This window comes from Sinocyclocheilus anshuiensis, unplaced genomic scaffold (genome assembly GCF_001515605.1).
Source record: "Sinocyclocheilus anshuiensis isolate Anshui unplaced genomic scaffold, SAMN03320099.WGS_v1.1 scaffold971, whole genome shotgun sequence".
NCBI lineage: Eukaryota > Metazoa > Chordata > Actinopteri > Cypriniformes > Cyprinidae > Sinocyclocheilus > Sinocyclocheilus anshuiensis.
In genome coordinates, this window is record NW_015546059.1 from 308,076 (window position 1) to 331,465 (window position 23,390).

General features: G+C 36.0%; 1 protein-coding gene and 1 pseudogene across 1 annotated transcript; both read right to left on the reverse strand.

The window, feature by feature from the left end:
- Positions 1-1,136: 1,136 nt before the first annotated feature.
- LOC107699378 (fucolectin-1-like) lies at positions 1,137-12,429 on the reverse strand. Its single transcript, XM_016500617.1, has 7 exons — positions 12,349-12,429; positions 11,335-11,431; positions 4,339-4,645; positions 3,149-3,288; positions 1,972-2,063; positions 1,242-1,329; positions 1,137-1,144 (listed from the first exon to the last, which is right to left on the reverse strand). The coding sequence occupies exons 1-7, from the start codon at positions 12,427-12,429 to the stop codon at positions 1,137-1,139; spliced, it is 813 nt and encodes a 270-aa protein (XP_016356103.1).
- An 8,291-nt stretch (positions 12,430-20,720) lies between these two features.
- LOC107699379 (fucolectin-like) lies at positions 20,721-23,179 on the reverse strand (annotated as a pseudogene).
- Positions 23,180-23,390: the final 211 nt, after the last annotated feature.

Here is a 23,390-nt window from a genome sequence, read left to right on the forward strand (position 1 = left end):
AGGTTCATGCACATGCTGAATCAGGTCAAAAGTGTTTAAAACGGTTATAATTTATTTTGTAGTTTTGATTTCTGCATTATCTATGTGAATATTAAAATCCCCTGCAATAGCAAAACAGTCAAACTCTGAGGAAATCATTGATAACATTTCTGTGAACTCTTCAACAAAGACTGGAGAGTATTTTGGAGGCCTATAAATAATGATAAACGGAATGCTTGGAACACCTTTCAGCACAATACATAAATATTCAAAGCACAAGAAAGAGATGATGATGATGATGATGATGATGAACTCTCCTTGGATCACCTTCATCTTTCATTTACATTGCTTTAATATTTGCTGTTCCTCACGATGTAAAATATTTATTTACTACAATTTAGTATTTGTGTATTGTTATATTACAAAGTAAAAAAAACAAAAAGAAAAGCAAAATACAAATGAGGACCATAAGAAGAAATTTGTCTGCAAAATAAGCAATAATAATGTTATCCTATAAAATACAAAGGTCAACTTCATCACAAACGTTACATCAGGGGTCAGATTCATTTTATTCCCTCTTACCAGATTTGTAAATTGACTATCAAGGTGATTTGAGTCAGTTTCACAAACACATCTTTGGATTCAGATGATATTGTTTTTTATTAGTCATTTTTCATAGATGTACAATCTAAAGTTAATAATCATCTTCCAGTAAAGCGAATAAGTGGTTATTTTCCAACATGGACAATGCACGACAATTTGGCTTTAAGCAAATCTGTTTGTGAGCGCCACACTGTGGTGGTTCATTATTAAGGCAGCATGTAAAGTTCTCTACAAGAGTTATGCAAGATTGATCAATAATCATGGAAAAAAAATAATTATATCATAAAATTAATGCAATTGCAATTTCACTGAACAATAACTAACTATTAGAATGCTGATCATTTTATGTGCAACAACTGAATTAAACACCATATTTAGAAATATAATTTTTTTTCATTGGTCCAGGACTTCATAAAACATGTTCTCTGCTTGACTAAAACCACATTTCCTACAGTGCATTTACTTTCCCCGTCCTTTTAGTTGATTTGCTGGGCGCTGAAGAAGCATGTGAGCAATGTTTGCTCAAAAAAGAGTCCCCTTTTTCCCAAAGACCCTTACAGACCTGTAAATAATAAGTAGTGAAGTCATTACAGAGCTTTCAGGTCATACACTGTACAACACAATTAACCCTTTGTGGGCTCTTTCTTTAATTGATATACTTTGCCGTCCTGCATCCTTAGTGAAGGTTTCCACTGGAGGTCGAATCCAGCTCAGATTCACATCAGGGATCTTCAAAGCTGATTTCAGCTAAGAGGAATGATTACTGGTAAGTGATTTCATTTCCATTTTAATGACATACTCATTTTTAGAAGGCAAGATTCAAAACCACAGGTGCAAAGGGTCAAAAGGACACCCTTTATTTTCCACATTTCATTATAATATTAAAGCCTTTTTTCTTTGTCTAGATTTCAGCACATTTGGTTTTCCCACAGTATAATGTCTTGTTTAATATTAAAAAAAGTTAATTATTTTTCAGAGTTCACACAACATATTATTGTAGTATGCTTTACAAGAAAATGCTATTTTAGTCTTTCTACTTCAACATGACATGTTTACTTCAGTGTGTTATTGTTGATTCTTTGTAATTATTTCTGAAATTCACTAGTAATTTCTGAGTGAAAAATTATTTCTACACCACATTTTTCAGTGTAGAATGGTGAAGAAATTCATAGACACAATATATGTCAATTAAAAAAAAAAAACTTTTTTATTTTGTAAAAGTCGCATGTATTTTAAGACAAAATATAATTTTCTGTTTTTTTCAAGGTGATTAAGTCAATAGTTTTACAGTGACCGTCAGACTTTCCTCAATGCAGCATTTCTATACAGTAATTTAGAGACATTGTGAGAAAAGAAGCTGCACAAAACATGAGCACGACTCACTCTTACCTCTTCCAATAGTTTGTCTCTCGTCACAGGGTCAGTCAAATTGGCACTGGAGTGAAGCTTTACCTTTATGAATGTTCTGCTTAACATGAACTCTAAAACGCATCATTAGGCAAATTAGCACATGTATGTCCACAAATACATATATTAGGTTCAGTTTGCATAGCAAATTAGAAAAGACCAACTACAGCACTTATGGTTAAGCTTCTGGAAAGGTCATTTATTTACCCTATAAAGTCTCATATTTGATACATATTTGAGTTTCTAACTGATCATACACGATCTACTCCATGCGTTCTGTTGTCTAATTGATAGTTTATACTTTTTATCAAGTCAAGGGTCTTTTAGTATAATTGTACAAACATCCACCTTCTTTTTGCTGTCAAATCTTTGCAGATTTTTATAAAGAAGTACTTTTAACGTAAGAATAACTTTGATATTGTGATTCTGGACTGAAGCAACTTAGCTTTACTTGATGATCATACTTTTTTTCTTTTTTTTCCCCGATATTTTTTATGATCATCAGGCTTTTGATGGACGCTTATTTGTTCATCTCTCAATCATCATTGTTTTGCATTGCATTATATCTTTTGATCTTAAAACTAAGTGTCATCTTACTACGACATAGGGAGATATAGAGTGACAACTGATATTTATATCATTTTATGTAATTAGTCTGCTATACTGTTTTAAAAATCTCCTTGATTTACATTACAAACTATTAGCATAGCCATATCTGCACCTGCTTTTTTGCTTAGTTTGGGCTGTTTTCCCCTCCATAATATCACTATATTATACTGTATGAGCCATAAACAGTCCTGATGATTTAAAACATATATGCTATTTTTTTTTTTATATTTTGCCTAAAGCAGGGGTGTCAAACTCAATTCCTGGAGGGCCGGAGCCCTGCAGAGTTTTGTTCCAACACACATACCATGTAGTTTTCAAATAAGCCTGAAGGACTTGATTAGTTGGATCAGGTGTGTTTAATTAGGGTTAAATCTAAACTCTGCAGGGCTCTGGCCCTCCAGGAATTGAGTTTGACACATCTGGCCTAAAGATTCAATAAATGGTTCTGTTAACAAAATCTGTTATTTCAAGATTAATAGGGTTAAAATGTACTTAATTGTACACTGTGCATTGTAATTGGGTGGTTAACATTAATTAATATTTGTAGTACCTGTCCCGTAGACCTCCACCTCACACAAAGTAAGGACCTTCATTACTCCAGGGATTACCAAGTTCACATAACGACCCACCATCCCAACGCATAAGTAAAAGTAGGACACACCAGCTGGAATACTGGAAATGACTGCACATCTAATGAGAGAAACAGAGCGAAGGACAGGATTCAATCAGGCTTATATTAATTCTATGAGCTTGTGTTTCATTGTTCTAAAGGGCCTTTACACCAAGAACGATAACTATCGCTGTATTTTCGAACAATTTTTAGTTATTTATTTATTTTTTATTTTTCGGGAGTACAAACTTTCTGGAGAAGTTCGGTCTGACTGGCAAACTAAACCCAATTCGAAAAAAAAAAAAAATGAAACCAGTTTCTGCTACGGAATAAAACGGGTAACCTAACTGTGAAAAAAAAAAAATTACAAGATATAAACAATTACATTACTTCTCGCATTTCTCACAATTCTCGAGAATCTCACTTTTCTGATCTCAATTTTGACTTTTTTTTTTTTTATCTGAAATGCGCTCATATCTCGCATTTCTGAGAAAAAGAAAAGTTAGGAATGTGAGAAAAACGGCCATTTATACGCAGAAATTGACTTTGGCATGCATGTGATAAGCATGTGTTTGTTTGGCGTGCATTTAATACACAGTTGTCGCGTGCATATGACACGCACCTGCCCCACACCCCTAATCCTAACCAACCATTGCGCATCATATTCACGCCAAAGTCATTTTCTGCGTATAAATAGCACGCCAAATAGAAATAGAAAATCGTGGTATTGATACGCACATTCATGGGATCGGGTTATGTAGGCTATTTGAAACTTGTTAAGCGAAGAATGAAAAAAGATCTACGCCTTGAGTAGTTGGTCCTTAAATGGATAGTTCACCCAAAAAAGTTGATTCAAGCCTGTATAAATTTATTACTAAATATATATATATGTATACTAAATATATACTATATTTCCACTATGGAAGTCAATCGGAATCAGCAACTGTTTGGTTACACACACATTCTTTAAAATATGTTATGTTCAACTGAAGAAAGAAATTCATGCAGGCTTGTAGCAACAGCTGACATAATTTTCAATTTTGGGTGAACTATCCCGTTAATATAGTTTTCGTTATTCTCATTCTTGGTGTGAACCGGCCTTTGAAATGTTCATCCAAGCAGAGTCTCACTTAGGGTTATCGTTGCCGTTATTCTTCAAGGAGTTTCCAACACGAATCTCGGCTCCGTTTAGGTGCTCTGAACAGCAGTCTATTCGGTTAGTGACGACCACCGTGTAAACCCTGTAGATGTTCAGCAGATCCAGCCTCCAAAACGAGTTATTCCCATAACCGGTTGAGGAACACTTTGTCCTGTCATTTTTAATACCATCAATAGCTTTTTCGGCTTCCCAGGCGAGATGTGTGGGAGACTGTGTAGCATTTTTTCCTATTGCCACATTGCCTAAAATGTGTTTAATGAAGTAAAATGTTTGAGAGACTGAAAGTAGAATAGCAACACTAGATTTTAGCAGAGGAAATCATGATTTTGAGAAACAAATAACCAGTTAGCAAAACGATAATGGAATAATATCAAATCAATACAATATATCAAACTAATGTTTTTAATCAATGCATTTCTTATTTAGTTAGGTATATATATAAATAAAATACTACATACACCCGGAGGAAAATACACTTTTGATGTAATTTTCTCCCAAAACACTAAACAACTAGAAAAAACAATGACATAATTTATGCTATTACATTTATACTGAAGACACATTTAGGCACTTGGCTTTACAGTAACAGAAACAGGTACACTATTGAAAATTCACCAATCTTACTTGTTTCAGCTGCCTCTTCTCGGACTATGAAAATCACTGTAGAAAATAAGGATTGCATTGTGTTTTACAGATATTTAGACAGATATGCTCCTATAGCACACACAAAACTACTGTAGACACATTTAAGCTTGGCTTTACCCAGTAAGAGAAACAGGTACGTGTTGAGCCTCTTCATTTCTGACAGAGAAAGAGAGAAAGACTAATAAAGAAATACATATAATAAACTTTAAGCCAGTAATCACTGGTTCAAGAATCTGGTCGTCTTTGTTCATTAAAAAATAGCATTGCCTTTTAATATAAACGTTGCAGTCATTAAACAAATGAGTTTATTTTCTATCCATACACAAAGTACAAACATAATCAGTGTTAACATAGTAACAGTTAAAATAAAGATTGTGTGTAAAATCTTAAATTAGTACCTCGTTTTTTATTGTGTTTTGAAATGGTCCATCAAATCAGCAATGCACGTCAGGGTGAACTGTGTCATATGGAGGACTCTGAATTATACTGTACATAAGCACCACCCTCTGTGTGGAGCCCAGCCCTCACTGCTCTGAAATCATGATTCACTATCACACGTGACCAACCTCATTGTATGCATTACAGACGAATAAAAGAAGTAAAGATCAAAAATAAAGAACTAAAATCAAATGAAGTAAGGCTAAAAACATTTAAATGCTTACAAATAGTAACACATTTTAACAGCTTATTTCTTTTTCAGATATAAATGTGTGTATGTTTATCAGGAATGAGGCGCATTCACCGATCTATATAATGAATTGATTGCGTTCTAAACTGCCATTCGGCTGTAAAGCCACCGGAAGTGTTCGCTATCTTATTCCGTAACAGCAGAGGGCATCATTGACTGACAGCCAAAACACTGACCTAAAATCATCCGATTTGAAGTCACACAGATTTAGTTTATGTTATGTAAATACATTTTTAATTCAGATGTTATCTGCATGTTTATGGTCTTTTTGGGCAGGATAAGCGATATATTGAAATCATTTAGGTGCGTGTGTCTGCTGCGCACTGCCGACATGGGTAACTGCAAGCACAAAATATATTTCTTTACGTATGTAATTATGCAGGAAATATTAAATATTAAACGTTATGCAGGAAATATTGAACATTAATATATATCTGGTATTAGTATCAGAAACTGATTCGGATATACAATATATAGGATATTACAATACAAGCCTCAGCTGTTAATATTTACATTTACATTTAGTCATTTTGCAGACGCTTTTATCCAAAGCGACTTACAATTGGAGAATACATAAAGCAATTCTTCTTAAAGAGGCAAACAGACACAGGATGTGCTTGTAATACCAAGTTTTAGGCATTGCTCAAATAAGTACAAGCTAGAAAGGGAAGGAATAAATAAAGAGACAGTGTTTTTTTTTTTTGTTGTTTTTTTTTTAATTTAATATTAAGTCAAGTAGCGTTGAAAGAGATGAGTTTTCAGCTGTCGCTTGAAAATTGTCAGGGAATCAGCATTTCGGATTCAGGTGGGAAGATCGTTCCACCAGCCAGGAATAGTGAACGAGAATGTTCTGGTGTGATTTTGTGATTTTGAGCCTCTCTGTGATGGTACCACGAGGCGTCGCTCACTAGTGGATCTCAGATTTCTGGAGGGGATGTAGATTCGTAGTAGTGAGTGGAAGTAGGCGGGTGCTGAGCCTGTGGCTGTTCTGTATGCAAGCATCAATGTCTTGAACTTGATGCGAGCCGCAACCAGTAGCCAGTGCAAGGAGATAAAGAGAGGTGTAACATGGGCTCTTTTGGGCTCGTTGAAGACCAGTCGTGCCTCTGCTATTGCTCTATTTTGTATTGAAATTCAAAGATTACCATGCGTCATCGGTCCGTGTATCTTTTGGTAATTTGATTTTCTACTTTCTACTAGAAATAAAGAGAAATGAGAAACGGTTTGATTTTCATTTTGTTTAAGAAATGGAAAACAAAAATTTAGCTGGATTTTGTTCATGTGTAAAAATGAGATTATGCTTTAATATTTGTTTTGAATGTGTGGGCGGCGCTGAAACACCCCTTTCATCCCTTCTTTCATTCCATCCCGCGGCAGCCTAATGGATGGAGAGTTAGACCTGTAAACCGAAGGGCGCAGGTTCGAGTCTAGGGTCCAACAGGGATTGTTGGTGGGGGGAGTGAATATCCAGTGCTCTCTCCACCCTCAAAACCACGACTGAGGTGAGACCCTTGAGCAAGGCACAGAACCCCTAACTGCTCCGGGTGTGTGTAAAACGACATTTTAATTTCACCGTATATGATCTACAACGACATGGAATAAAATATGATAGCCTACTACTGATTTTAAGCCTACTCATTTTATTCTATGCCCTATTTAAGAAAAACTTCACAGGTAACGTTTTCATTTGCTATTACAAACAACAGCAACTGAAGCTATAGCTTGTAGAGCGCAACAAGTATACTGCACTTCTCCGGTCGGCAGAGGTGCGGCGCGATCCCGATAACAGTGGAAAGAGCTTCAGCTCCATCAGTTTCGGTCATACAACACCCTCAATAAAAACAAAATGTTACAAAACTCTGTTGTAAAATAAAGAAACCAAACCGGGTGTGCTTTCTGCCATCTCGGTCTCCCTGAACTTCTTTCTGAAACACGTCAGAAATGAACCGAAACGCTTGCATCACAGACATATGAAACATGTCTATAGAAAGCTTGACATGTCTACTTTTAAAAGAAACAATTTAAATCGAAAAAAAAAAATGTTTATGTAATTCATATTAAACTAACGAGAGGTGCAGTGGTTCCTGTCTGAGCTCATTATCTGTAATGTGGTCACACCAACACTGTATTCATATGGTAATCATCCACAGAATAAGGCTGAGGAATAAACCGAGTATTTACCTCAGTAGAAGAACGGCTTGATTCAGTGGAGGAGATCATTTCTGACGAGAAAATCATTCATTCTTACTTGCATTATAACCTGTACATTACTAGTTGGGATTTTCCCAAACTATAGCCTACGTGGAAAACTGAATCCATGCAGGACTTTAAATGATCTGGAATAGTGACTGTAATGACATTAATATGATATCGCTTAAGCCGAATTCAGTTCATAATTCCAAAGTATAGCCTATAATTGGGATTTAAGACATTACAGTAGACTAATTATTATGGCGAAAACTTGAGTAAATATTTATTATAAATAATTGTTATTATAAATAATATTATAAATATATTTATGTGGGGTTGGGTTTTTCCCATGAAACTGTTATGTAAAAAACGTTAAAAGTCCTCACATAGCCTACATATATTGCACAGATTTACAGCTCCAAGTGATTTTACGTTTGATATAGTTATGCAGCTAGGCATATGGCTACAATGAGTGTTAATAACTGAAACTAATTTCATCCCGTACATACACAGATGCACACACATTGAGGAGATGGATACATAAATAATTGGATTTTTAATGTCTTATGTAACATGGGCACTTATATACTATAAAATATGAACCTTTAAAAACTATAAGATAACCAATATATAGGCTCAAATATTTTATTAAGAGGTAAACAAGGAAACATGAGTTTGCCATGAAAACATTTTATTAGCACTTTATACAAAATAATGTTTGTGACTCATTGAGTAATGTACAAACAACAACAAAAACGGTTGTGTTTTAAAACATAAAATCAGCCGCTTATGTTCGTGTTTGTTCATTACTAAAATACAGTAAATCATTTGCATAAAAAATCCCAACTTTGTGCTGGTCATGGACCCTCATGGAAATATGAATGATGCGCTAATGTAAAACGGCTCTATTCAGCCTGGAGAACATGGAGGTGCCGTCACCAAGCGTTTAATTGTAAACAATACCATAGTTACTAAACAGATAATAAGATACGATTCTAGAGATGGCACATAATATTTCTGTAATATGGCCAAATCAATTACAATATCGTACACAAAGGAATGCGCATGCTTATGCTTCAAGCGTCTACACCAATAAGATTTGCTGTTTTATAAACCAATGGAATTGGGGGTGGGCGGAGCGACATGTGTCATCCTGCCCCATCGTCCAGGCTGTACTCTGGAGTGCATTAGTGATGGGAAATTCGGATCATTTTACCGACTCGGATCTTTGAGTCTCGTTCAGCAAAATGAACGAATCTTTTTTCGAGTCATTTAGTTCATTATTCAAAACGAACGAATCGTTCAAGAACAACCCAACACTAGAGTGCATGGTCGGGATGGTCCTCACTGCAGAACACAAGATCCAGGGGGCGTGGTTGAATCCACATCTAGGTGGTGGAGATTGGTAGGTTTAGGGGTGGAGATGGGTGGGTTAAGGGATCAGGGGTTGGAGACGGGTAGGTTTAGGTATATGTAAGGTGGGAGGAGTTGGATCAGGATCCAACCATGCCCCCAGGATCTTGTGTTCTGCAGTGAGGACCATCTCACTTGGTACAGTTCAGATCAGTGGGCGCATTTAATGTGACGTCACTAGACCAGTTTATGTCGCTCAATTTTTAAACAGATTTTTTTGAGCTAGTTAGTCAATTTCCGGATTGTGTGAACTCAACTGGCATGAACATATAGCCTAAACTGGACTAGAGCTACACACGTAGAATGGAATGAATGAATATGCAAAATAACTCTCTTTTTTTTTTTAAACAATTGTTTTGAAATTTCGTATCGTTCTGGGCCAATTCAACACTGTAACGTTACCAAACGTCGGCTTTTGTTACATTGAGTTTGTTTTGTGCATACTTCGCGCGCCCATTTATCGTGAACTAGGCTACAACGCGGACGTCTGTCTCAGGCTTGGCAAAGATCAATCGTCATTCAAAATCCCTGCAGGGAAGCTGATGACAGATTTCCTCCACTAAGCTGTTCAAGCGTTTTCACGCCGTGGTCAAGGAAACTCTTCTCCAGAAGACGTATGCTAAGTTTTCCCGTGAGGTCAGGTTGGCTAATCATGCTCTGGGCCTCAGAGGGCTTTGGCTTACATTTATTTTGGGTTGCTGTTTCTAATTATAATTATTTGTTCTTATCCAAAATAAGTATCCTAAACACGCATTAAATAAATATAACATTTAAAACCTAAACTAAAACAGGAACCATTTTAGCATGTGCTATAGAGGTTGGGGTCAGTAAAGGGAATATTTTGTTAAAAAACAATACACAATGGATTGAAGTGGCACTGTGCTCATTTGAAGCACAAATGTCATGCAGAAATATGAAAAACTATAAACAAAACAAAAAAAATTTAAGTCATACATAGGAGTGTGTGAGGAACATGTCCCCAAATTAAGACATTATTTTCTTGGTTAATATTCACCCATGCCATTGGAATCAATTTAAATTTTCCCTCATATTCTTGAAAATGGTGCCGTTGGATGCAACTCTTCAGTTGTGACAACTGATGGCAAATGACATTGGCTGTGGTGTTACCTATGAGGTTTGGGTAAAATTTTTGTCTGTTCATCACTGTGATGAGTGGGGGCGGGGCCGAGAGCCGTGGGAACGGAGCGAGGCCGGTGGATTAATTGATAATGCACGACACCTGCACCACTCACAGGTCTCGAGTCCCACGGAGGAGCTCCGGAAGGATAAAAGGAGGAGCTACAACAGTGAAAGACGAGAGAGGACCAGGCCTGTATTTTATTTTGTGTTTTGTGTGCGGCAGTAGTCCGCGAGGGGCTGCCGCTTTACTTTCGTTTTGTGTTTGTTTATTTTATTAAAGTCTTAAATGTTCGCCGGTTCCCGCCTCCTTCTTCCCGACCTACGAACGTTGTTACAATCACTAAGCTACAGATGATTATATGACTGTAGAAGACTTGAAATAGGCCCATATATGGCATAGACTACGTTTATGATGTTGTTGTTTGTCATGTAAAATCTATCCGCTATCCAGAACATCTCTTTAAAGGATATTATACAAATTTAGATATTACACACTTCTTTTTAATGAACAGTGATATGCTACTATACAGAGAAACATTTGTACATTATTTAGTTCCTCACTCTGGTGGTTTTTGATTATTTGTTTTAAGAGTGAGAGAGAGCTATAATAATCATTTCAGTTCAAAACATGAACTTCATGTAGATGATATGCATTAGAATATATCGACTCTCTTATAAGATGAAAAACAGTTTTTCCTTTCACCCGGTTTTTAATTTTCTGTCAAGCAGCATCACTTAGGAAACATTTGTTTCTTCCAAGAGACATATTTATAATCCAGGTTATTGTATTCTTTCACATGGACCTGTAAATAAAGCATATTAAGACCCACATACTGATGTCTTAACCAATGAATATGTTTTTCAAGAGTTGGGTTCCATAAATGTACTTACCTTCCTCAATGACGTCCTGTTTCACCTCTCGCTGAGGAGGATTTGTCCAGGACAGTTTGACGTTGGTGATCCCTCTTAATTCCAGAGCAGACTGCAGCTAAAAGTAGCATCATCCGGAATAAAATTTTTTAAGAGTTCATTGTACTTTTTAAACATAATGTATCGAAACAACTTCTCCAGTTGATGAATATCTATGAAACTAATCTGCAAAGCAGCTGATTTTAACAGTCTGAGAAGCACATAAACTTTATAAATCTGATGCTTTTATCCACACGAGGAACATCACAAGTAGAACAGGAGTGAAATATAGTAAGTGCCTTTGTTTATGGTTGTTTATGATTAGTTAAGTCTTTGTGGAAGACGTGTCTTCAGCTGTTACTTTAAAGTTTTGACGGTATCAGCCGATCCGGGGTGCGTTTCCCAAAAGCATTGTTAGCCAACTATGGTCGCAAGTTTCGTCGTTATCAACATAGTTCAACGATTCGAAACCATTGTTCAAACGAACATTCGCAAACAGCGTCGCAAACTTATGTGGTAGGAACTACAGCTCTCGACCTGTGGTTAGAAGCATAGTTTCGTTAATTAGCAGAAGTTATTACTCCACCAAATGTGTGTGACGTTGAACTAATGTGGTTCAAATGATGGATATGCGACCGTGTTCAGGAAACAGTCGTGACTGGCTAGTTAGTTTCCAGAACAATGCATCGTACTATGGTGGTTAATCAGTGAGTTACGTCATTGTACGGGAAATGCACCCCAGGTGAGGATTTCACCACAGACGAACAGAGAGAGTGAAGTGTCAGGAAAGCAACTTTTTGTTTCATTATTGAAGCACAGATTGTTTTATGAATCTGTCTCAAATATTTGTTTTCAGTTTTAGCTCTTAGGTTTTGCAAAAGGCATTTTTTTTTTCTTTCATGAAGGGGCAAGATAACAGGAGCAGCAAACTATAGTTTACAGCCTTGCATTTGTTAATTGTAGTGTTAATGAATGTTTATTTTTTTTCTTTCTAACCTGATAGAGTAGTTTGTCACTCTCTGAGCCGGCTAAATCAGAACTGGAGGCAAATTTCAGCCTTACAAAGTTTTTTCTCATTGAAAAAATACAAATGACATAATATGAACACACAAGTCGGGGAATGAGTGTTACAAGTGAAATGAAGACTTGTAGACTTTGGATTGACATTAAATTTAATTGATAAGGCCGTTGGACATAGAACTGTGTATGTTCCAAGTTATACTGTTGTAAACATTGCCTTTGAATGTTCAAATGACAAAATATATCATTCCAAACAGTTTCCAGTGGATAAAATCTCAGTTGTTGTGAAAGTTAGATTAACATTAGTGTACTGAATGGCCATTATTAATATGATATGAATTGAAGGAAAACGTTTGCATGTACAGTATGTGTGTGTGTTTGTGCGTATTTATTAATGAATTAATTTATATCCATAATGAGTTACCTGGCAAACTCCCATAGACTTCCACCTCACACAGTGCAAGGAACCTTGTTTCTTGAGGAATAACCACATTCACATAACGTCCCACCATATCGGGACAAGAGTAGCTGTAGGAAGCTCCTGCTGGAATGCTAGTAATTACAGCACATCTAGAGAGATGATGGAAAACATCAATCATTTAACACCTAATTAAGGAAGATAAAGCAACACAATGGCTTGTTGAGCAGAATGTAGTGAAGCAGGTAGGATCAAATCTCAGAAAATACTGAAAAAAATGGGAAACTTAAGTAAACTCCAGCTTATATCTTCTTTTAAATTATCAAATGATAAATGTGACCCTGGAGCACAAAGCAGTCATAAGGATAATTTTTTCAAAATTGAGATTTATACATCACCTGAAAGCTGAATAAATAAGATTTACATTGATGTATGGTTTGTTAGGATAGGACAATATTTGGCCGATATACAACTATTTGAAAATCTGGAATCTCCTTTAAAGTTATCCAAATGAAGTTCTTAGCAATACATATTACTAATCAAAAATTAAGTTTTAATATATTTACAGTAGGGAATTTACAAAATATCTTCATGGAACATTATCTTTACTTAATATCCTAATGATTTTTGGCATAAAAGAAAAATCAATCATTTTGACCCATACAATGTATTTTTGGCTATTGCTACAAATATACCCCAGCGACTTAAGACTGGTTTTGTGCTCCAGGGACACAAATATTTCTGTAGTGCAATACAGAATGCAAAATTAGAGAAACAAAAATCACATAAATTTGACATTGAATATTAATTATAACACTCGGGCTGCAATAACTAACAATAACTAATAACAGAATTGGCGGCTAATTCGTATAAATTCGTACAATCTAATTTATTTGTTTTCAGTCAACTGTAAGTCAGACCGATGGTTATGCTTAGGGGTCATACCTTTCCGTATTAATAAATTTGTACGAAATCATACGAGACCGCCACCTCATAAAATAGTTACTTTTAGATTACCACCAACTTTACCGGTTACGTGAGTAAAATTATCACATGGGATTGTTGTTGCCATTGTTTTCCAGGGAGTTTACAATACGAATCTCTGCTCCGTCGAGTCGTTCTGGACAGCAGTTCGCTCTGTTTGTGACGGTCACGGTGCTGATATAGTAATTATCCAGTAGATTCAGCCTCCACCACGGATTCACCTCCGAATTTGTACCGGTACAAAATGAGGCTGCACCCGGGGCGTATTTTATTCCATCGACGGCACGATCAGCCCGATAGTATTCAAATACAGATGACTGAGCCGCAATTCCTTTTAATTTCACATTATCTGGAAAGTGATTCAGCTGCATATTAGGGCACTTTTTAAGCAAGTTCTATATACGCTATTAATTGAACGTTTGAAATAATTCAGATTTTTTCAAATCACTTGAGAAGTCACTTATGCTCACAAATGCTGCATTTATTTGATCAAAAAAAATAAACATTATTTTTTTATTTCTGAAGGAACGTGTGACACTGAAGACTGGAGTAATGATGCTGAAAATTTAGCTTTGCATCATAGGAATAAATTACATTTTACAATAAAAAATGCTGGATTGTTTCAATCCAACTTTGGGTCAAATATGGACTAACCCAACTTTTGGGTTAAACATTTATTTAAAACATTTAACCCAACAGATGGGTTACTCCATATTTGACCCAAAGATGGGTTGAAACAACCCAGCATTTTTAAAGCAGCACTATGTAACTTTTGTCGCTCTAGCGGTTAATAAACAGAACTGCACACATCCTGTGGAAGAACATTCCAACCGGAGCTACTTCTCTAAGTTGATGTCTATGGCGATTCACGCAGGTATGTGTTACTCCGCAGCGGTGACCAGGCTACAATAGTCCAAATATAAGTACTTATTATAAGTGTACCGTAGTGATTCGGAAGAAGACAAAAACGCGGTTTGGAAGATTAATTCATGATGTACTCGCTCATTATATACATTTAGCAAATTTCAAACACAGACAAAGTTACATAGTGCTGCTTTAAGAGTGTTTATTCAAATAGGAAACTGTTCTTGTATTGTAATAATAATTCACAATGTTACTGTTTTTACAGTATTTTGGTCGAATGAATGCAGCCTTTATGAGCATATGCTTTTGACCAGTAGTGTATATACATTAGTACTGTATTTTAAGGTGTCAAGAAGTAGGGCTACCATTTCCGTAGACTCTCACTTCACACAGAGTGAGATTCTTTGAATCACCAGGAATGACCACATTCACGTAACGGCCTTTCATTCCACCACACGAGTAGGAAACAGATTGACCTGCAGGAATACCAGAAATTTCCGCACATCTAGAGAAAGAGAGAATATGAAACATAATTTCACAACTTAAGCAATATCACAATTTTTTTTTTAAATCCTTTTGCATAACATTGCACAACATGTTCATATTTTACTATTAAAGAACCATTTCAGTTGCCACATTTATTTTAATTAAATGCTAATTTGTCATCACATGGGGTTGTTGTTGCCGTTGTTCTCCAGGGAGTTTCCAATGCGAATCTCTGCTCCGTTGATTTGTTCAAAGTAGCAGTACATCCTGTTAGTGATGATCACTTCTTGAATGATTTGTAGATCCGTCATATCCAGCCTCCACCATGGGTTCGTCTCGGTTTCAGTGTGGGTGCAGTGAAAATCATTATCATCAATGGCTGTAGTCGCCTATAGCGGAGTGTAGATGACTGCTCAGCCTTGCCCTTGATTGGAATATTTCCTAGAATGGGTAACGAGAAATACAAACAACCATGTTATTCTTATTTATAATGCAGTTTAAATCATTTAATTATTAGTTAACTTTACATGTGGCAGGGAAAGCGTATCACTGTAGTTTGTTCACTGGAATGGCCTGAGATGAGACATTTTTAACAGACTCTCATAGATTGTATCTTAAAGGTCTAAACATTGTTGGAAAGACTGACAGAAACCTTTTAAGAGCCGTTGACCAGTGTGAGAGAAATTATAAAATATGTGAACCCCTTCAGCCTTTTGTATGTCTCTGTAAACCCTCCTGCTTTCCATGAAAAACATATGAATTTTGCATATATATTAGTGTATTTTTTTTTCCTTCCAGAAAAGGAGGTCGTGATTAGGACATGCAAATCCCACCAAAGTGTCTGGGTGCTTAGGCAAATGAAGCTAAGCACTAATTACAGAAAAGCATGTTATAGGTTCCAAGCTGAAATAAAAGAAAACCATTTGAAAAAAATAAATCATCAATCTATTATAATATTGCATTTTAATAAATAAATTATACATTATTATACATTCACAATTTGAAAAAAAAAAGTCAGTTTTAATGGTCTCATACCAGTTTTCACTGCTTGAACTGGTGGACTCCCTGTAGAAACATCACAAATATATAGATTGATTTACAGTAAATATATGATATTTATACTACTGAAATTAAACACATTTATGCACTAAAATAACAGAAACAGGTACACTATTGACTTACTTTTTTCAACTGCCTCTTGTTGAACTGTGAAAAACCCTGAAGAAAAGAGGAATACACTGTGTTTCACAGATATTTAAACTCCTATAGCACACACAGAACTACTGAAATTAGACACATTTAAGTTTGAGTTTACCCAGTAAGAGAAACAGACACTTGCTGAGCCTCTTCATTTCTGAGGGAAAAAGACAGAAGACTAATACAGAAAAATATAAATAATAAAAAATAATAAATTTTATTGCCAAAGAGAGTACATAGTGATGAAAAATGTGTAAAAGGAATTTAGGGCAAGTAATACACTAAATCAAAGTATCACAAAAGTTTGATATTTTTATTATTATTTTCAAAGATTCACCGGGATGTAATACCATTTTCAAGATCTACAACCAGGAACTCAAAACATGAAAGTCATGATATCACGTAGCACTGTAGCATAAATTTAGACAAAGTAATTATGTTAACTTTTAGAGGTTAGTTCGACAACACTATATGTGCATCATAAATCTGTATAACAACAGATTGAAGTTTTTGTCATTCTCAAAGATTCACGAGGATTTATTAAAATTTTCGGTAACACTTTAGAATAATGGTCCATTGTTAACAAGTAACTATGCAGGAAGTAATAGGTATACTAGTAGTACTACATTAACACTTAACTTAATACTATTAACTAATAGAGAAGCGAGATTAACTAAGCAGTAAGTAGTAGCAAATTTAGGACAAAGGTAGTTCCTTATTAGATATTTGATAATTAGTAAAAAAATATATCCTCATTGAGAACTACTTGCGAACTATAACCAGTTAATAAAGAATAACCATTTAATTACTAATCACAACAGTAACGCCTTAAAAGCCTTAGTAGTGGGGAAGTTGTGGCCTAATGGTTAGAGAGTCGGACTCGTAACCCAAGGGTTGCGAGTTCGAGTCTCGAACCGGCAGGGATTGTAGGTGGGGGGAGTGAATAACCAGCGCTCTCTTCCACCTTCAATACCACGACTGAGGTGCCCTTGAGCAAGGCACCGAACCCCCAACTGCTCCCCGGGCGCCGCAGCATAAATGGCTGCCCACTGCTCAAAACAATGCACATCCTTAATGAAGGCATCAACTGCATTTATATTGTGTTAAGCACAAAACCGCATATTTCAGATTAGTGTCTGGTAAAATATCACTAGTGCCTCACAGAAATGTATGTGTGTGTCAGATATAAAATATGTTAAATAACTTATTAAATTACTTAGTAATTACTGAGTGGTTAGTCATCTTTTTTCTCAGTCACGTACAGCATCAACCATCGAGCCTGAACATAAAACATAACTACATTAGTTCAGGGTAAAATATACAAATATATATTCGCAAAATAATAGCATATTAAATGATATAGCTTTCTCACCTGATTAATGAGATTTTTGTTGTTGAACATCACTGCAGATCTTATCTATATAAGGGCTGTAAGACGTGACTTTGATCTTCACACAGGATTGCAAGCTGTCATCCATGAGGCGTGAGCGGTGTTTGCTTTTTATGTAATTCATGCTGGAAAAAAGCTGCTCGCATAAGTATGTGGATCCAAAGATCGACAGGACTCCAAATGCATACTTTTTCATGTTCATATAATTGTCGGGAATGGCATTCCATGTTTCAAACACAAGTTTCTCGGGTTTTGTGAGGTTTTCAATATCGCTCCATTTGTGCTTCTGAGCAAGACTGGCCTTCTGACGAGCAACATCCTCAAGATCAGCAGTCAGGCTTTTGAACTTAGACACCCATACGTCTTTATCAGCTATGTCGGCCAGTTCAATTTCAAGATGGTTGACTTACGTCTGTAAATGCAGCCATGTTCAACAGGGATGGATCGATGTTCAAGGGAGTGACAGGGAAGGCTAATGTGTTTTTTTCCTCTCTGAACTCACAGAATCTTTCCCCAAATGCAGTATGTATTGCAATGATTGCACGGTGTAAATAGCCATAATTAATCTGACTGTGTGCTTCTTTGAACTCTCTTAAAGAGGGAAAGTGAGAAAGCGTACCTCTCTGTACATCTCTGGCAAACACTGTCATCTTGCACTCGAACGCCAAAACCTCCTCCAGCATCTGAAGGGCTGTGCTTCCTTTTCCCTGAAGACCTTTATTCAGCGTGTTAAGGTGTGCTGTCATATCTACCATGAAGTACAGCTTTTCTAGCCAATCTGGCTGTTCCAGTTCGGGATAGGCGAGTCCTTTGCTTTCCAGGAAAGTTTTCACGTGTTCCAGACACGCAGCAAACCGTTTCAGGACCTCTCCCCTGGACAGCCAAAACATACAGGTAAGCCAGCATCGTCAGCATTGAAGGCAAATTAATCTGTCCATGAATAATTAAATTGTCTTCCGAAACTTTCCTTTTTTTAGATTTATCCATAGTTAGCTTACTGGCGATCAGAATTATTCACCGGGCATTGCGACGACACGCGACGCATTTAAGATGACGCAGTTTTTGATCGGCAAAATATTAAAACACATTTTATTTTAATGTAACGATAACTTCGATATGGAAAATAAGAGATATTTCAATGAAAAAAATACAACAAAATAGACTTTTTTTTAAATTACATTTTTTTCCCCCTAAGCTTCAGGGAGCCACTGCAGAGGCATGAAAGAGCCGCGGGTTGCTGACCCCTGGCCTAGGTCATTCTCTTCTTTATTATTTATAGTGTTATCCCTTTTAAAGTGATGCTCTATCACTCAAAGTTCATTGACATATAAAACATTCAAAAAATGCTTGAACTTCCGCTTACTCCTCTTGTGGAGAGGAAATAGCGGGAACCCTGTTCACCTGGATTACAGGAAGGTGGAGCGGAGAAACATGCCCTATCCCTCCTGCAGTCAGTTTTCCCTGTCCAGTGATTTCCCGCAATAAAAAAGAACATGTGCTTAAATAGTCAAAATAGTCATTTGCATTTTTAAACAGGAAAATAGCTTGGCTTACTAGTGAATGAGTATTAGAGCCTGACGTTGTTATAATGTCTGTTATAGTGAGGGGGCTTGTCTGGGTCTGGTTTGTGGTGATGTTGGAAGGGCGTGTTTGGGTCAGATTGATGATCAAGTTGAGAGGGCCCATCTGATTCGGGTTTGAGGTCATATTGGGAGGGTGTGTTTAATAATAACAATAATAATAGCGCTCTCTCTCTCAAAGAGACTGTTGGTCTCTCTCTCAAACTTTTATTTTGCACTTATGTTTCTGTGTATAACTAGTTTTTCTTGGACAAATGAAAATGATGTGACTGTGCCACCTGTTGGAAAATTGTTATATACGATTTATGTAAATAACAGTTAGATGTGATCACATCATTTGAACAGATTGTTCTGAAATAATCATCACTTTCCTTCAATCAGGCAAAGTGAGAACTTATAAAATATCTTAAATGCACTTTGGATAAATAGCATCTGCCAAATGCAAAAATGTAAATATATATTCTATGTTATTATGAATGACAAATATTGATTATGTTTATAAAGTTACACGGTTATATGATGTTCTGTTGGTGTTATTTAAATGTTTTGACCTTTTTCAGGGGCTTTTCAGTGTTTGTATTATATGTTGGGAGTGTTATTTTGCATGTGGAATGTTACTTTATTCAAATTAGGCCTATGTAAAAAAAAAATATATATATACAGTGGGTACGGAAAGTATTCAGACCCCCTTAAATTTTTCACGCATCTGTTGCATAAATCATTATCTGCATATTGTCTATTTGCAGCACATACTATATATATATATTATATATATATATATATATATATATATATATATATATTACTGTGAGTGAACCATTGTATACACAAGAGAGGACTTGTTTGTTTACGTCCATAACTTCAGAGTGCACATGAAGTTTAGGCAACAGTCACTAACTCGTGTGCTTCTGAAATTAATGGATCTGGCAAAGTCATCTTCGAGTGCTTTAATATTAGATTTGAGATATAATTTTGTATACACTGGAGCCCAAAAGTCTCATAATCTTGATTTAAAAATATAATTTAACCCTGTAAATAAATGTTTAAGAATTTTAAAAAGTAAATAAACACACACACACATAATGGTAGCTTTCCAAACTTTTCAGGATTTATTTAGCAGCTGACTCATAAAAAATTACATCACAGCAGATATTCAGTGACAAGCTTTTGGAATAAAGTCATTAATGACTCTCTCACATTCAAACAATTAAGACTAACATTCCAATAATGTACCTTGTACAGGCAGAACAGTAAATATTATGGCAATTAGTAATAAGGATTTACTTCAGTATATTGTTCAGTTAGTTTTGTTTTACTATCTAATGTTTTATTTTAGCTTAAACACAGCAGCAGAGGTTATTGAAGAGGCTTCACAATTGTAAATAAGCAATTATGAAGACATTTTAATCAATTTGAACTTTCCAGTATATCACGGTATTTTAATGCAACCTGCAAATAAAACATTTTCTCATTACATGACATGGTTTTTATAATCATTAAAATTTATATATATTTTTTCATAAGTTTTCTACAGAACACAGTTGTGAAACAGACTCACTTTTAGGAGCGTCCACCTTCTGAATCACCTGTTCAGGGGTTTGAAACCAACTCAGTGTCACGTTTGTGAATCCTCTGTCAGCCAGAGCAGATCCCGACTGAAAATAACGTATTAATACTAAACCACTTAGATCAGAATATGACATCAGTGTGTCTACAAGAAGTTAAATGTAAGACTTTTTAAGAGCTTTTTAATACCACCTTATGTTAAATTTAAGACCAAACCTGTGATGGAAATACACATTATATTACATATGTAATATTTAATGTGTTTAATGTAAAAAGAAAACAAAATATCATCGCTGTCAAAAAAATTATATTTTTTTCATAAACTTTTCATATCAGCAGACTTTATCCCATTCAGAATATCCCCACAAAAGTACAGCATCACTGAGATTTTTGGTAGTGTAAACAATTTATTCAGAAGCAATATTTTCATCAGTGTTCTATCAGCTTTAACATACTTAAATCTGCATGTTTTTAACATTTACCCCAGTAAACAATTTTTCAGTAAACTTGAATTAACCCATTTAAAGTTTCTAGGGGGCTGGGAAAAAAAAAAAAAACTTCAGTCTGCGATTGCCAACAATTGTAAACAGTCACTGCATGGAGCCGTCAGAATGGAGAATTTTTTTGCGGTAATGTGACCAAAAATATTTAAGACCCATTGAATCTGAATTTAAGACATTTTAAGACTTTTTAAGGACCTGCGGCCACCCTGGACAATATACTCAAATCTCTCTCTCTTTCTGTCTCTTGTGTTCCAAAGGAATTTTTTTAGTTATGATAAATGACTTAATCACACCCAAACATTTGTTTACATTGCAGATATTTATTTTATTATTATTATTTTTTATTTTTCAATGAAAGTCAGTGAGGTCCAGTGTTGTTCAAAATATGTTTAAAGAATAGAGTATCTTGAGACCCCCTGCATGCAATTTATTGGAAGTATTTCTTTAGATGTGGTAATGTAAATGAGGAAATGTATGTTCATGGAGACCTTTACTGCAGTTCTCACCCGGCCATAAGGAGGTGCTGTAGACCCTACATCAAATTAGCATGTTCCTGTTGTCATGCGTGATCATTCTGTCCATTTACTGGTTATGTAGGGTACATATTCTGTCTTTCTCTCACCTGTATAAGAATGTTTTCTCTCATCGTCAGGTCTGTCAAGTCAGCTCTGGAGTTAAACAGCATCTTTACAATTGATCTTTTTAAAACAGGACCTACAGATCAAGCATTAATCATTATTATTTGTGTTTGCATTCATTAAAAGTATTAGTGCTCCTTACCTTAACTAGCAATATGATATTATTGTTAGTTGTTTTTTATGAAGCAAGTAGTACAGATACAGCATACCTTCTCCAAAAACCTCCACCTCACACAGAGTGAGTGTCTTCATGTTCCCAGGAATGATCAGATTCACTTAAAGTCCCACCATCCCATTACATGAGTAGCTGTAGGACTCGCCTGCTGGAATAGCAGGAATAACAGCACATCTACAGACAGAGAGAGAAACACATGGAGATAAAGATAGTGTTGTATCTTCACGTACACATTTGCGTTTGATGTCTCATGTTCCTTCATCCTCAAGTTTCTCACATGGGATTGTCGTTGCCGTTGTTCTCCAAAGAGTTTCCGATGCGAATCTCCACTCCTTTCATTTGTTTGGTACAGCAGTCGTTTCTGTTAGTGACCACCACTTTGCTAACTCGGTACACGGAACTCAGATCCAGCCTCCACCATGGGTTAGTCTGATTAAGGGTTGAGGAGCATCCTGTACGCAAGCTCTGGAGACCTGGTTTACCATCAATAGCCTTTTCAGCAAACCAGTCCGCAGATGTTGATGACTGTGTAGCAGCTCCTCGCGATGCCCAGTTTCCTTGAAAACAGGTGAATAATATGAAATATGACTAAGGATGCTCCTACTCAGAAATACATCATGTGAAGTGTGAAAAAAATGTAGTGTTGAGGTTATTTTTGCAGTGTTGGGTAGTTTTTGTGTTAAACAACTACCATTTCGCTATGTACCTTTATATGCAAATAAAGGTTTATATACCTTGTCTATAGAGTCTTCACTGCAACGCAGCATACGGGGATGACATATCAGGCAGCTAAATGCATGTCACATCAGTCGTTACCATCCAGTTCTGTCCAAAACAAAACCATTTTGTTTGTTTTTTTCACGAGACCCTTGCTAAAGCGAGATAACAGAGTGGATTACACTTTAATTACTGTTAAATGTGTAAGACTTGAAGAACCTCATAATAAAATGGAGTCAGATTAGAATTTATTTGAGCCCGAATACGCAGAAAAACCTTCAGCCGCCATTAGATACCTTCGTTAGGCCAATTGGGTGGACCTTACAAATGTTTATTTTTAATTCTAAACTTTTGTTCAAATGTAGGTAATTGTAGTGTAGGGAGTCGTGACAACGGAGTTGAGGATCCAAATGCAGCTTTATTTTGAAAGAGTGGTCAGAACAGGCAGGGTCAAACAACAGCAGACAGGTATAATCCAGGGCAGACAAAAGAGTAATACA

What these genes read in the sequence shown, in the direction of transcription:
- LOC107699378 (XM_016500617.1), bottom strand. Translation starts at nt 12,429, where the DNA reads ATGAGAAAAAACTTTGTAAGGCTGAAATTTGCCTCCAGTTCTGATTTA. An exon ending in GTGACAAACTACTCTATCAG is followed by an intron (nt 11,432 to 12,348) that starts GTTAGAAAGAAA and finishes TGCTACTTTTAG; the next exon opens with CTGCAGTCTGCTCTGGAATT. An exon ending in AACGGCAACGATAACCCTAA is followed by an intron (nt 3,289 to 4,338) that starts GTGAGACTCTGC and finishes TTCTCTCATTAG; the next exon opens with ATGTGCAGTCATTTCCAGTA.